The sequence below is a fragment of the Pleurodeles waltl genome, chromosome 6 (assembly GCF_031143425.1).
Source record: "Pleurodeles waltl isolate 20211129_DDA chromosome 6, aPleWal1.hap1.20221129, whole genome shotgun sequence".
In the NCBI taxonomy this organism is placed as follows: Eukaryota; Metazoa; Chordata; class Amphibia; order Caudata; family Salamandridae; genus Pleurodeles; species Pleurodeles waltl.
Window position 1 is genome coordinate 662,998,398 of NC_090445.1, and position 12,598 is coordinate 663,010,995.

Here is a 12,598-nt window from a genome sequence, read left to right on the forward strand (position 1 = left end):
TTCTGGAACTTTCTTGGGACTTGCCAATCCTACTCCTCTTGTTTCCTCAGCTGCAACCAAGATCAACTTCCGCATCAGATGGTGTTGGGGGGCTCCCTAACCTTGATGGCTTGGCGGAATGCAGGAGACGGTGGTCAGTCCCCGGCCTTTTGAGACAGGCTGAAGAGCTATCTTCCAGAGCATTGATAGACAGTATGGTCAAATGCTAAAAGTCAGCTTGGACACTATGGACACGTTGGTGTCTGCGACAAGGTGTGGATCCCATGGGCACAGATGCAGTTTAGATTCTCAATTGTTTGTCTATCAACATGTTCTATTATTTCGGTGGCCACCAACTGGTGGAGGGAGCACCAATGGGAGAATACCCCTTTGTGTGCCACCTTCTCCAAGGAATTAGACGGTCTCTTCCCCCCAGCACCAAGATATTCTGTGCTCTCGGATGTCAACCGGTGTTGAATCTGTCCTTATCCTGGCAACCGAACAGGTATCTCGCTCATAAGGTACTGTAGGCAAAGCTGGCCATGTTGTTGTCCTTAGTATCCTGTAGACCAGTCAACTATGTCAGAGCCTCGGATATAAAAGGCAGAGTATTTTCACCCTCTGGAGGGTCTTTTACCCTTTCCAGGCGTACAAAGTCTAATAGTAGGACTTTAACTTATCTGGCTTTTCTTGACTCCCCAAAAATTCTGCGTGGTAAAATGTCTTAAGACATATGAGGTAATGTCCGCAAAGTACAGACTGCCCGGAGAGCGACAACACCTTATTGCTCTGAGTAAACCACATGTGGAGGCTTCAGCATCCACCATTGCCAGATGGGTTAGATGGGTAATGCAGGAAGTGGGTACTGCCCTGAAGACTTTTAGGGCTCATTCAATCAGAGGGGCTATGGCTTCTAAGGCATTTACTCTGGGAGCACGTCTGGAACATATCATAAATGGGGCACATTGGTCCTCGGATTCACTTCAAGAAGAGATTTTACTTCAAGCCGGTGTTGGATATGGCTCAGATGGTTGTGGGCAAGCTTTGAACTAGCATAAACATTGTCTACAGTCCTGACATAGAATAAAAATTGTTTCTAACTAACGTGTAGGAACGTTTCAATTCAATTAAGGACACGGAGGCCAGGATTATTGCACCCGGCAAATGGACTCTCTACGGATCCCACACTTACTAGTGGGTACAGGTTTAAAAAAAACTTGCAACCAGGTTCTCATCACTGCTTTCAGTGTGCCACATCTGAAGGGGGCTCTGTAAGTAATTCATCTTACAAAGTGCTTTATCGTACACTCAAACTTGACCACCTGTGAATACACATGCATGTGCATGCCTGGTGGCCATCTTTAAATGTGCTTTCAAACCACTGAAGAATGGCCACTTATACATTTGCCTGCAGAAGAGACTATCTTTACACTATTTTTGGTATCACTTACCAAAAACTTTCTAAATAATCAAGCACTGCCAAAACCAATAGTACCATAGTAACCCCCTTGGACTGCCAAAGATTGCTTTGATTACATTGTTATAACAAGCTACAGCCTTGCACTAAGACTGGATACAGCTTTTCTGCAGGGAAATACTCATCCAAGAAGGGCACTTTCAAAGTCAATTACTGCAGAGGCATTAAATTCCAAGGAACAAAAGTTCTCACTGAATAGTCTATCAAACCAGATTAAGGATAAGTGCCCCTTCCCTTTGTAGTATCTTTATTTCTTCAAGACTCACCTGTGCATCACATCTTGACCCAAATTTCCACTGGCTTTGTTTAAGCCCCGGTCAGCACCACTTAACTAGTTGAGATCCAGGAGGCGTGGTCAAGCAAGATAGGTAACAGGGCATGCAGCCTGTTGTAATCCTGTAAAATCCTACCTTAAACCCTGCCAAACCACTAAAGCTGGGATTGGCACAACAGCCCCTTCTCCTGCCACCCACAATCCTATCTGATCTAGACTCTCACCCTTGCAGTACAGCGCAGCAGCAGGGACAGCGGCCTGGTAAAGCCTCTAACTTTCGAGCCAAAGTGTGGCTGGGAGCATTGGGAGGAATTGCCATCCTCTGGAGGCTTGTTGCACCCTGCTTCTTGATACTTGGACAACAACAAGGTGACTGATGGAATGCTTAAATTAATATCAGCCACTGGAAATCACTCGGGCCCCCTCCCAGTCCATCTCAATCCAGTTTGTCCATGAAAACTAGAATCTCCCTCAGTTTCTCCCATAAAATCTCTCTACACCAGAGGCATTAAAACTGAGGTAACAGATCCCCCTAGGGGGGCCTCAAAGGATCCCAGGGGTAGGGGGGTATGCGCATGTGTGTGTGTGTGTGTGTGTGTAGGGGGGGGAGGGGGGCTTCAGCCAAAAGAAGCATTATGCTGAAAACATGACTTTGTTTTAAGTAGAAAAAAATGAGCAGCAGTAAACTGCTCTGTAATGGGCCATCACTAACATGTTTTGTCTCCAAATACCCATCAAAACTCCCACCACCACCCCAATAATCACACTGTGGATACCTGTAGTTGTTAGTAAGGCTGCTGATCCAGAATAGTATGTTTGGCATCATGTATTGCTTTTTTAAAACAGTAACAGAACGTAACTGAAACATTTAAATAGGTATAGACATACTTAAACGTTGCCAATTTAATAGAATTGTTAAAAATGTGGAGGAGGTGCCCAGATGATATTTTTCCCACGGGGGTACGGAGTTAGAAAGTTTGAAAACCACTGCTCTACCTTGACCCCAAACAGTATGTCCTGGGCGCTGGACTAAAGGAATTCCACAGCCCTGGTCTACTTTAACATAGGTCAAGGCTGGGCATAATCTGGCAGATGTGTATTCCACCGTGAGCTACTTGTAATGTATAACCAAGCTATTTCAGTGTCAACACAAAGTCCATTACACAGAATGCATATGACTACTATCAATCATGAAAACTGGATTACCTTTTGGAAAGGAAGAATATAGAAAAGTCCGGAAGGGTCTTTTATTTCATCAATCTGGTTTGCTGTAAACGTTTTCAGTCGAGCAGTCTTGGATCTAAACTGGCAGTTTGGGATTACACTGCAAAATAGAACATATGAATTCCAAACAGAAATACTGAAACCAGTTTAGTACTTCTACAACATCATTAAAACCACTCCTTTACCATTACTCACCTTTCACCAACAAATAGAGGATACCTCCTTGTCACATACATGTATTAATAACACATCTCATGCCAAACCTACCATTATGCATTCACAATCTGACCATGACTTAACATACGATGTCCAGTGATCTCCCGCACCCTCATATGAATGGCCAAATACTTTCCAGCACTCTTGAAACAAATACACAACAATCTTAAACCACTGCTATATGACACATCATTCAATTATTTCAACAATGTTGTTAAATGGCTCATTACCATGGAAATCACCAACAAATCGCAACTTTAGAACTAAAATGAGAGCACTCTTACATAAGTGGCTCAGTATCAAGACGCTTAAAACCTAGAGGAGTAAACAAAGCCTCGAACACACGATCAGACATCCTAGACAACACTAAGTCTGCAGATTTTCAATATCTAATCACCTTACTTCAGTATCACACATCGTTTTCATGCAGATCAACAACCTATTATGTCCTACACATCCTCCCCTCAACAAAATGGCATTATCAAATAATGACTTTGCCACATATTTCCTCGAAAATCACCACACCAACTACTGTGTCTGTTCCACTACACTCCTTAACTATACTTTCAAACTTTTTGTCACCACACTCCAAACTGAATTCACTCCTGTAATCACAGCTTGCAACCCCTCCAACACGCCTTCAGTCATTGCACCATTTAGCTACTTGCAACCACAATTTGTGCTTTTCAGTCTCACCTCGCATTTTAACTATAACCTGACACAAGGCATATAGCCTATCTGCTTCAAATCTGCAGTGGTTCTACCTCCTTTAAAAGAAACGCAAACTGATGATCCCTTTAACATTTGTCCAGTATCTCAACTCTCTTTTCTGTTTAAGATATTGAAGCATGTTTTTCAATCACTTCAAATGATCTTCTCAATCCCCTCTTACATGCTTTTCGTTTGCGACACTTCACAGGAACAGCACTGTCCTATATATCCAATTTAATCACCACTTCACATCACAATAGACTTTACTCAATTCTTATATTCTCAAGTGTATTGTCAGCCTTCAAAACTAATGACCATTCTACCCTACTCTACTCACTACACTCACTAGGACTCACTGGCCTAGCACACAAATAGCTTGTCTCTTATAACTCAGATCACTCACTCTCAGTCGTCGGGTCCTCTAGAACAATACAATCCACCCCACAGCCAGTAGGTTCCCCCACAAGGTTCTGAGCTACACCCCCTTCTTTTCCCACTCTACGTCTTTTCTTTATGATATTACCTGCTCATTTGGATTATCTAATCGCCTTTATGTCAATGACAGCCAAATCTTATACTTTTCCACTCTACCTCCCGTTATGCACTACAGGTTGCCTCACAGCCATCTACATGACACCGGATGATACAATGGTCAATCAAGCTAAATACCTTCAGAACTAAAGCCTCACACTTTCTCTCTTCAACAGCACCTGCTTCTATTTCTAATACCATCAACTTTTCACTTGATTGGCTGAAATTTGCATCACCGCCACAGATCTTAGGGCTGTACATAGCGCAACCATGAAAAAGGAGGCATTTATTACTGAAACAGTACAAATTTAATTGCTAAATATATGTATCATACACTCAAGTATCCTTTCAATGCAGCCAAAAGGATTGGCTTTCGGAAATTTATGTAAGTGAGCATACTATTATAGTGACTATTAGTACTACTTTGGGTAGTCATGTTACCACTATAATGTTAAATATACTTACTAAATGAATGTAAAACTATGAAAAGTCACGGTAAGTGCTTTTGATTGAATTCTTCTAGACAGAGTATCTTAATCAACTTTGCTTCCCAGTAATCCTGCATATTGACTCTTCTTTGTAGAACAGAAAGGTCTACAGTATCTCCTCTGGTGATCTGGACATATTGCCCCCCGGTAAAATTAAGTTCACTTATCTATTTAAATAATAATGTATGCAATGTGTTTTGCTTTTCTCTCTTCTTCATTCATATGAGAAGTAAACCTGGAAAATCAGGTTTATAAAATGTTTTCCTGCTGTCATTTGTTTTCTTATTTCCATCCAATACACTCAATCAACGGGAGCAACATACAAACGTGCAATCATACAGGTTTGCAGAAATTCTTCAATAGGGGGCAAAGTTTCATTTTCCATTCATCAGTGGCAAAATGTTTTAAAGGAGTCTACTAGTAGCTAGCTAGAGTCAACCTACTGCTAATTAAGAATCACAGTTTTCTGTTTTTACCGCTTTTTACAGATTGTCTGCATTTATTTTTTAAAGTGAAACAATGCAGAAAATAGAGTCTCTTTTGATTGACTCTCCGGAGTTAAAAACTATCATATTTCCTTAAACTACTGCATATCGCAACATGTGTTGGTGCTATAACACTAATGTTTCAATGTGCATGTAATTTATTTATGTTTTATTATATTTGGCTACATAATACCATAAAACCTGACAGGCAGCAAAGCACGAAAGCACATTAATCAGTTAAATAAATGTGAAAGTATACAAATTATAGCTTAATTTATTCACAAAATAAATTTGGATAAATAGCTGTAAGATACCAAGAAAATAAATGTGGATGAATACAGACAGAGATGTCAAAACAAAATACATAAAACGTGGAACCCTACTGATTATGGACTTAATGGACTCTCCACTCAATTACACATCATTTAAAGCCACATATATCCAATGTATTCACTACTGCACATCACAATAGACTTTCCTCAATTCTTAAGATTCTCAAATTTATTGTCAGCCTTCAAACCTAATGACCATTCTACCCTACTCACTACACTCACTTCTGCTCTGGTTTTGAGGGTAAAAGACTGTCAAAAAAGTGAGGAGCGAATAAGATCAATCCCTTATCTAACTTCCTCGAAAACCGCACTGGGCTTCTTCTCCAGATTCACTGCAGTGCAGAATAACAATGTACCTATACCTCTTCCGCAAATACCTTACATTAATTACTTTAAGATAGTCACCGTAGCACAGACACTGGGTTACCTCAGTCAAGGGGAATGGCTACCTATAACTAACAGTTGATGATGCCAATTTGCACAATCCAATTCGGCCTCCTCATAGTCAGCATTTCCACATTGTGGTGGTAGGTGTGCATTACGAGCACGCAGCCCTTTCATTTGTTCTCAATACAGCCCATCTGCAGAGAGTCATCTGCTCCTTCATATGTAAGGGGGGGCAGTCCCTGCATTGCAAATAGGGTTCTAATGCTTCCACGAGACAGAGGGGGATTGGCATGCCCAAACCTACTCCACTACCTCTGGGCAGCACACTTAAGGTATATCTCGGAGTGGGTGGTACTGTAGCCTGTAGGTCCCTCTGGGACTTAGCATGGCTGCCCAGATATGCGTGACCGAGCAGTGCATATATAGCTCTATTCCCAATAAAATGGTTCTCGACATATGGGACAAACTGGCTACCAAGAAGAGCCTCACCACCTTCCCGTCACCCAATACCCCAATAGCACCACACCCCCTTGCAGGCCCTCAAGCCCTCTAGGCACAGACATTTGTGAATGGAGCGATGGTGAATGCTGTACACTCCAAGACCTATTTGCCGGCCCCAAGATGAAGACCTTCGAACAATGCAAACAAGAATGTCATGTTCCTGATGGGGTACGACTGCAATATTACCAATTGCTCCACTGGGCCTTACACCCACAGGTATATCAATAAATCGTTAGACCATACACTCTCTTCAAGTAGCTAGCCTTATCTCTTCCACCTACTGGGTTCTTCAACAGCCTGCGGCGCGACACCATCATGCCTACCAAATCGCATGGCAAGAAACCTTCGCCGTAGATATTACACTGAAACAATAGGAGACACTTTGGCAGGACATCCCCAAGACATATTGCAGCTTCTCCCTAAAACAGCTTATAAGCTGAAGTTCCGTTGGTACTACGTTCTCACATGCCTAGCTAAAATCTATCCGGGAGCTTCATCCAGGTGTTGGCGATGTAATGAAGCTTTAGGTGACTTCTGCTACATTTTGTGGTCGTGCAGAGTCATTGCTACTTTTTGGAAGGAAATACTGGTTCATAAAAAATTTGTATCGGTATACCCACTCCCATCACACTACCACACAGTCATCCTGGTCGGGCGCCCCACTGCTTTACGCACAATGACACACGCGGAATGGTGGTTAGCTAGTTATATGCTACATGTGGAATGTCAGTAGATAGCCCTCTCTTGGAAGGCACAGGCACCAACATTTATGGCTCAATGGTTTGTTCGCTTTCAGCACATAATGGTGATGTAACTCCTCTCCTACTGCCTTTTAAACACTGAAAATAAATTCCACTCCTTTTGGAAACCATTGCTCCAATACTTCAACTGCCTTGAACACCTATGCTTCACACCACCGCACCTGAAGGCCCTGCAATTATTTGATTGAGCTGACAGAGACCGCTAAGCGTCTCCCCCGCTCACCTATCTACTATCTCCCCCGTAGCTGAGGGGCCTACCCACCCCTGCATCTATGCATACCCCCCCCACCACTAATGATTTAGGCACAGGGGAGTCTATGCAAATAATGACCTGACTCAGATAAGTTCTAGGTTACTTCTGTTTGTGGTTCACGTATTTGTGTTTATCCAAGCCAGTGACAGACTATGGGTGCCAGACTACCGCTTCAAAAGCCCCACATTGCTGATTTATAAACTGTATTACACCCTCCTCTGGGAGCTTGCCTATTCCGACCCAGTACCTCTAACTTTGCAAAGTCCTACTGTAGGCTGGGTTTCTTGTTCTCCATATATGTATGTTATATAATAATATGCAACAAAATCAATAAAATGATTTTGAACACCAAATGCAATAGAAGAGCCACTTGGAAGCTACAGAATTTCCTTAATCTCAGCTCCTCAAAGCAGAGATCCTCACTTTCAGAGCATGTCAAATATATACGCCCACTACTGTGTAGCCTATAGAAATAAGATAACCACTACACAAGAACGTAGTTGTGATTATGGACACTCTCTCTCTCACTCGCCCCCACCACTCCCCCCCACAACTGGTAAACAAAAAGACAACAATTAATTCTTCATTATGATAACCTTCCTTCACCTAGGACTGTCTCAACAAAGTGCAAGAACTGTCACACTGCAGCTATGCAAATAGACTGTATATTGGACTCCTAAGACACCCAATCAGCAGATAACAGTGGATGCAGAATGCTGCAGGAAAACAAGTGCTAACCTTGAACAAGTGTGACCACATCAACCCTGCTCTTGAGGCTTTGCACTGGCTAGAATTGTTTTCAGAACTGTCTAAACCACTTGCCAAGCTATCCACAGAGCTGGTCCCATCATCCTTTAAACAATTCTCAGGCTTTGCTGCCAATGGAGAATAGCTCCGATCCATATCGCCCCTCCCTTAAAACAAAAAAACACTTGGTTTGGCGTACAATCTTTCACATATATCATTAATCATCATCATTAGCATTTATAAAGCGCGCTACTCACCCGTGCGGGTCTCAAGGCGCTAGGGACAAAGGGGGTGGTTATCGCTGCTCGAACAGCCAGGTCTTTAGGAGTCTCCGGAAAGCGGAGTGGTCCTGGGTGGTCCTGAGGCTGGTGGGGAGGGAGTTCCAGGTCTTGGCCGCCAGGAAGGAGAAAGATCTCCCACCCGCCGTGGAGCGTCGGATGCGAGGGACGGCGGCGAGTGCGAGGCCAGAGGAGCGGAGGGGGCGGGTGGGGACGTAGAAGTTGAGGCGTCTGTTGAGGTATTCCGGTCCCTTGTCGTGGAGGGCTTTGTGTGCGTGGGTGAGAAGTCAGAAGGTGATCCTTTTGCTGACTGGGAGCCAATGCAGGTGTCTCAGGTGTGCGGAGATATGGCTGCTGCGGGGTACGTCGAGGATGAGGCGGGCCGAGGCGTTTTGAATGCGTTGTAGGCGATTTTGGAGTTTGGCTGTGGTCCCGGCGTAGAGGGTGTTGCTGTAGTCCAGGCGGCTCGTGACGAGGGCGTGGGTCACGGTTTTTCTGGTGTCGGCGGGGATCCAGCGGAAGATCTTGCAGAGCATGCGGAGGGTGAGGAAGCAGGCGGAGGACACGGCGTTGACTTGCTTGGTCATGGTGAGAAGAGGGTCCAAGATGAAGCCGAGGTTGCGGGCGTGGTCTGTGGGGGTCGGTGCGGTGCCGAGGGCCGTGGGCCACCAGGAGTCGTCCCAGGCGGACGGGGTGTTGCCGAGGATGAGGACTTCAGTTTTTTCAGAGTTCAGCTTTAGGCGGCTGAGCCTCATCCAATCTGTGACGTCCTTCATACCCTCTTGTAGGTTGGTCTTGGCGCTGGCGGGGTCCTTGGTGAGGGAGAGTATAAGTTGGGTGTCGTCGGCGTAGGAGGTGATGATGATGTCGTGCTTGCGTACGATGTTGGCGAGGGGGCTCATGTAGACATTGAAGAGTGTCGGGCTGAGTGATGAGCCTTGAGGTACGCCGCAGATGATCTCAGTGGGTTCTGAGCGAAACGGAGGGAGGTAGACTCTTTGGGAGCGGTTTGCGAGGAAGGAGGCGATCCAGTCCAGGGCCTGGTCTTGGATCCCGGTGGAGCAGAGGCGGGTGATTAGGGTGCGGTGACAGACGGTGTCAAAGGCAGCCGAGAGGTCGAGAAGAATGAGGGCGACTGTTTCACCGTTGTCCATCAGGGTTCTGATGTCGTCTGTGACTGAGATGAGGGCGGTTTCAGTGCTGTGGTTGGTTCGGAATCCGGTCTGTGAGGGGTCGAGCAGGTTGTTGTCTTCCAGGAAGGTGGTCAGCTGTTTGTTGACGGTCTTCTCTATTACTTTGGCTGGGAAAGAAAGAAGGGAGATGGGGCGGAAGTTTTTCAGGTCACTCGGGTCAGCCGTAGGTTTCTTTAGTAGGGCGTTGACTTCGGCGTGTTTCCAGCATTCGGGGAAGGTAGCAGAAGAAAAAGAAGAGTTGATGATGGTCTGGAGGTGCGGGGCGATGATGTCGTCGGCTTTGTTAAAGATTAAGTGCGGGCAGGGGTCCGAAGGGGCGCCGGAGTGGATAGAGTTCATGATGGATTTGGTTTCTTCCGTGCTGATGTGGGTCCAGTTGTTGAGGGTGATGGTCGGGGATGTGGGTTCTGTGGTGTTTGGTTGGGTCTGGTGTCCGAAGCTGTCGTGGAGGTCGCTGATCTTGCGATGGAAGAAAGTGGCGAGGGATTCGCATAGATCCTGTGAGGGCGTGACGGCGTTGGCGTTGGCGCTGGGATTGGAGAACTCCTTGATGATGCTGAAGAGTTCTCTGCTGTTGTGGCTGTTTTTGTCCAGTCTGTCGGTGAAGACCTGCAAGATCTGGAGCATGCAGCTCCCAAAGAAAAAAAACAATCAGTGACCAATGAACTAGAAGGGCTACATATACATGGGTGTTTCCCGAACCATAACACTAAGTGTACTATACTCGGAAAAACCAAAGGTCTCTATGTACAAGCTGCGATCCTATCGCTCACGCTCCTTTCACCGCACTTCTCAACACTGAGGGACAACTCCTCTCGCCGTGCTTAAGTACAGCATGGTCGACACCTCTTGCTTACACATATCCAAATGTCATCCACCTGCATATCCCATATTGGCTTATCACATCCCTGCAACCACGTACTCTGGAGACTCCCTTGAACCGGGACGAAGCCATATATGTAGTATACAAACAGAGCAGCTACTTACGCAATCACCTTTTAAGTGCTATATAAATAATGACACTGTATATTTCTTCACTCCTTGTTCCTCCCATGGATCATGGGTTTGTCTTGTGAATCTGAATTGTGGACATTACAGGAGAAAATGGGGAGTCTGACAACCTCTTTAGTGCTTGGGGTCCCAAAGAGTATGCCTTTCGATTATAGATTCGCCCAGTCACAGTGTGTTCAAAATTTAGGCACAGATTATAATTATAGGCCAGTCGCTCTCCATGCAGCATTATGCTAGCGCAAGTGATTGCCGTTCTCAGCCATGTCAGGTTTTCAAGGCCCACGCGTGGGTCACTTCTGCAGGTCAGGTTTTTGGCTTACATTCTGCAAACCTACCAGCTTCAGTTAACTTTCCACAATTTGAATAGGGACAACAACATTATGCAGAGCACAGCGTAAGGCACTTCCCCGCGTCCCTCATCAAAAGAAAAAAAAAAGTTGCTGCCGACGTACTGGGAAGATTTCACACCCATGAATAGACAGCTGCTGGGCAGAACCTTAGAGCAGGAATCCCAATCAAATCATGGTATTGTACTATGCGATATTGGCTATTATCCCAGAGACCATGTGAGGTGATCCACTTTCTTGTGACAAACAGTGGGGCTATATATATATGCCAAGAGACTCGAGCTTTGTTTTAGCTTTCTCCTGCCTGAAATCTCCTGCTTCAATAGAAGTCTGTGGGGAAAACACATTCCCCATTATTTTCTCAAAATCTCCCACTTCTCTGTTTTAAAATGTTGACCTGTATAGACTGTTTAAGTGGGAAAGTGTGCTTCGGGGACTTGCAGGTTTTACACATTTTAAAACCATGACTACAGCTCCAGGATGCAAAAGAGAAACAAATCTTGACCACAGCAGCTAGCCTAGTCACAGGAGGACCTCGAAAAATGAGTGCTCATTATATTCATTTCAACATCTCACCCACTCCTTTTCTCACTCAGATCATGTTAGACACATTCTGTATCTGTGAATGTTCCACATAATTCTGTATCATCTTCTATTTGTCTCCGTAGATCGCCCTTCCTTCACCGTGCAACGTTCAGTTCCGTACCTGGGCGCCCCGTGGCTGTAACCGATTTTGGCCGTGTACGCCCCGTTATCAAGCACCAGGGTGCTCATTTCGGCGAAGCATACACCCCACCCGGGTCAGCTCTCAGTCTGTGTATATCGCGGGCGCGCGACCAATCTGTGGTTTGAAAGGAGCCGTGTGACGTCATAACGCTGCGCCGTAGCGTCAATTTCACCTGCCGCGACAGGGGTGGAAAGGGAGAACGGGAATTGAAGAGACATGGGATAAAGCAAGAAACAGCGTAGATATGTGGTAGTGGAAAGTATGGGATGTAATTCGTTAATGAGGAAAGGGTGCAAGGGAAATTATTCTACGGCTCTCTGGGGCGAAAAAGAGGTGCAGCGGGGACTTGGGAGAGGCCGACGTTATGGACGTTGACACAAGGCGATAAAAGTCTGCCTGGAAGCTTTAGACGAGACAGAAGGGTAAGGAGGAGATGTGGTAAGGGTGACTCCGACTGTTGGAGGTCACTTGACAGATAGTCGGACTGCTTGTGCAACCAGATCCTGTCACAGCAAGGAGCCAGGCTGTGCTGCTTCTCAGCTAGGACTTGCCCTGCTGTCATTTTAATTGCATTTTTTAGTAGGTTTATATAGCCAAACTTGACCCGAAAGTATTGGAGCCCTTTATGTTAGCACCAGTTACATTACAAAAGGAGACATTCGTTGTTTTGTAGTTA

At 45.2% G+C, this 12,598-nt stretch overlaps 1 protein-coding gene across 1 annotated transcript in view; it reads right to left on the bottom strand.

The window, feature by feature from the left end:
- ACTR6 (actin related protein 6) overlaps window positions 1-12,060 on the bottom strand; it is a 274,936-nt gene extending 262,876 nt beyond the window's left edge. The window contains exons 1-2 of the mRNA XM_069239039.1: window positions 11,902-12,060; window positions 2,937-3,054 (exon numbers count right to left, since the gene is read on the bottom strand). Coding sequence (XP_069095140.1) covers window positions 2,937-3,054; window positions 11,902-11,969 — 186 coding nt within the window. The 5' untranslated portion in view covers window positions 11,970-12,060. The remainder of the gene's footprint in view (window positions 1-2,936; window positions 3,055-11,901) is intronic.
- Between the last annotated feature and the right edge of the window lie 538 nt (window positions 12,061-12,598).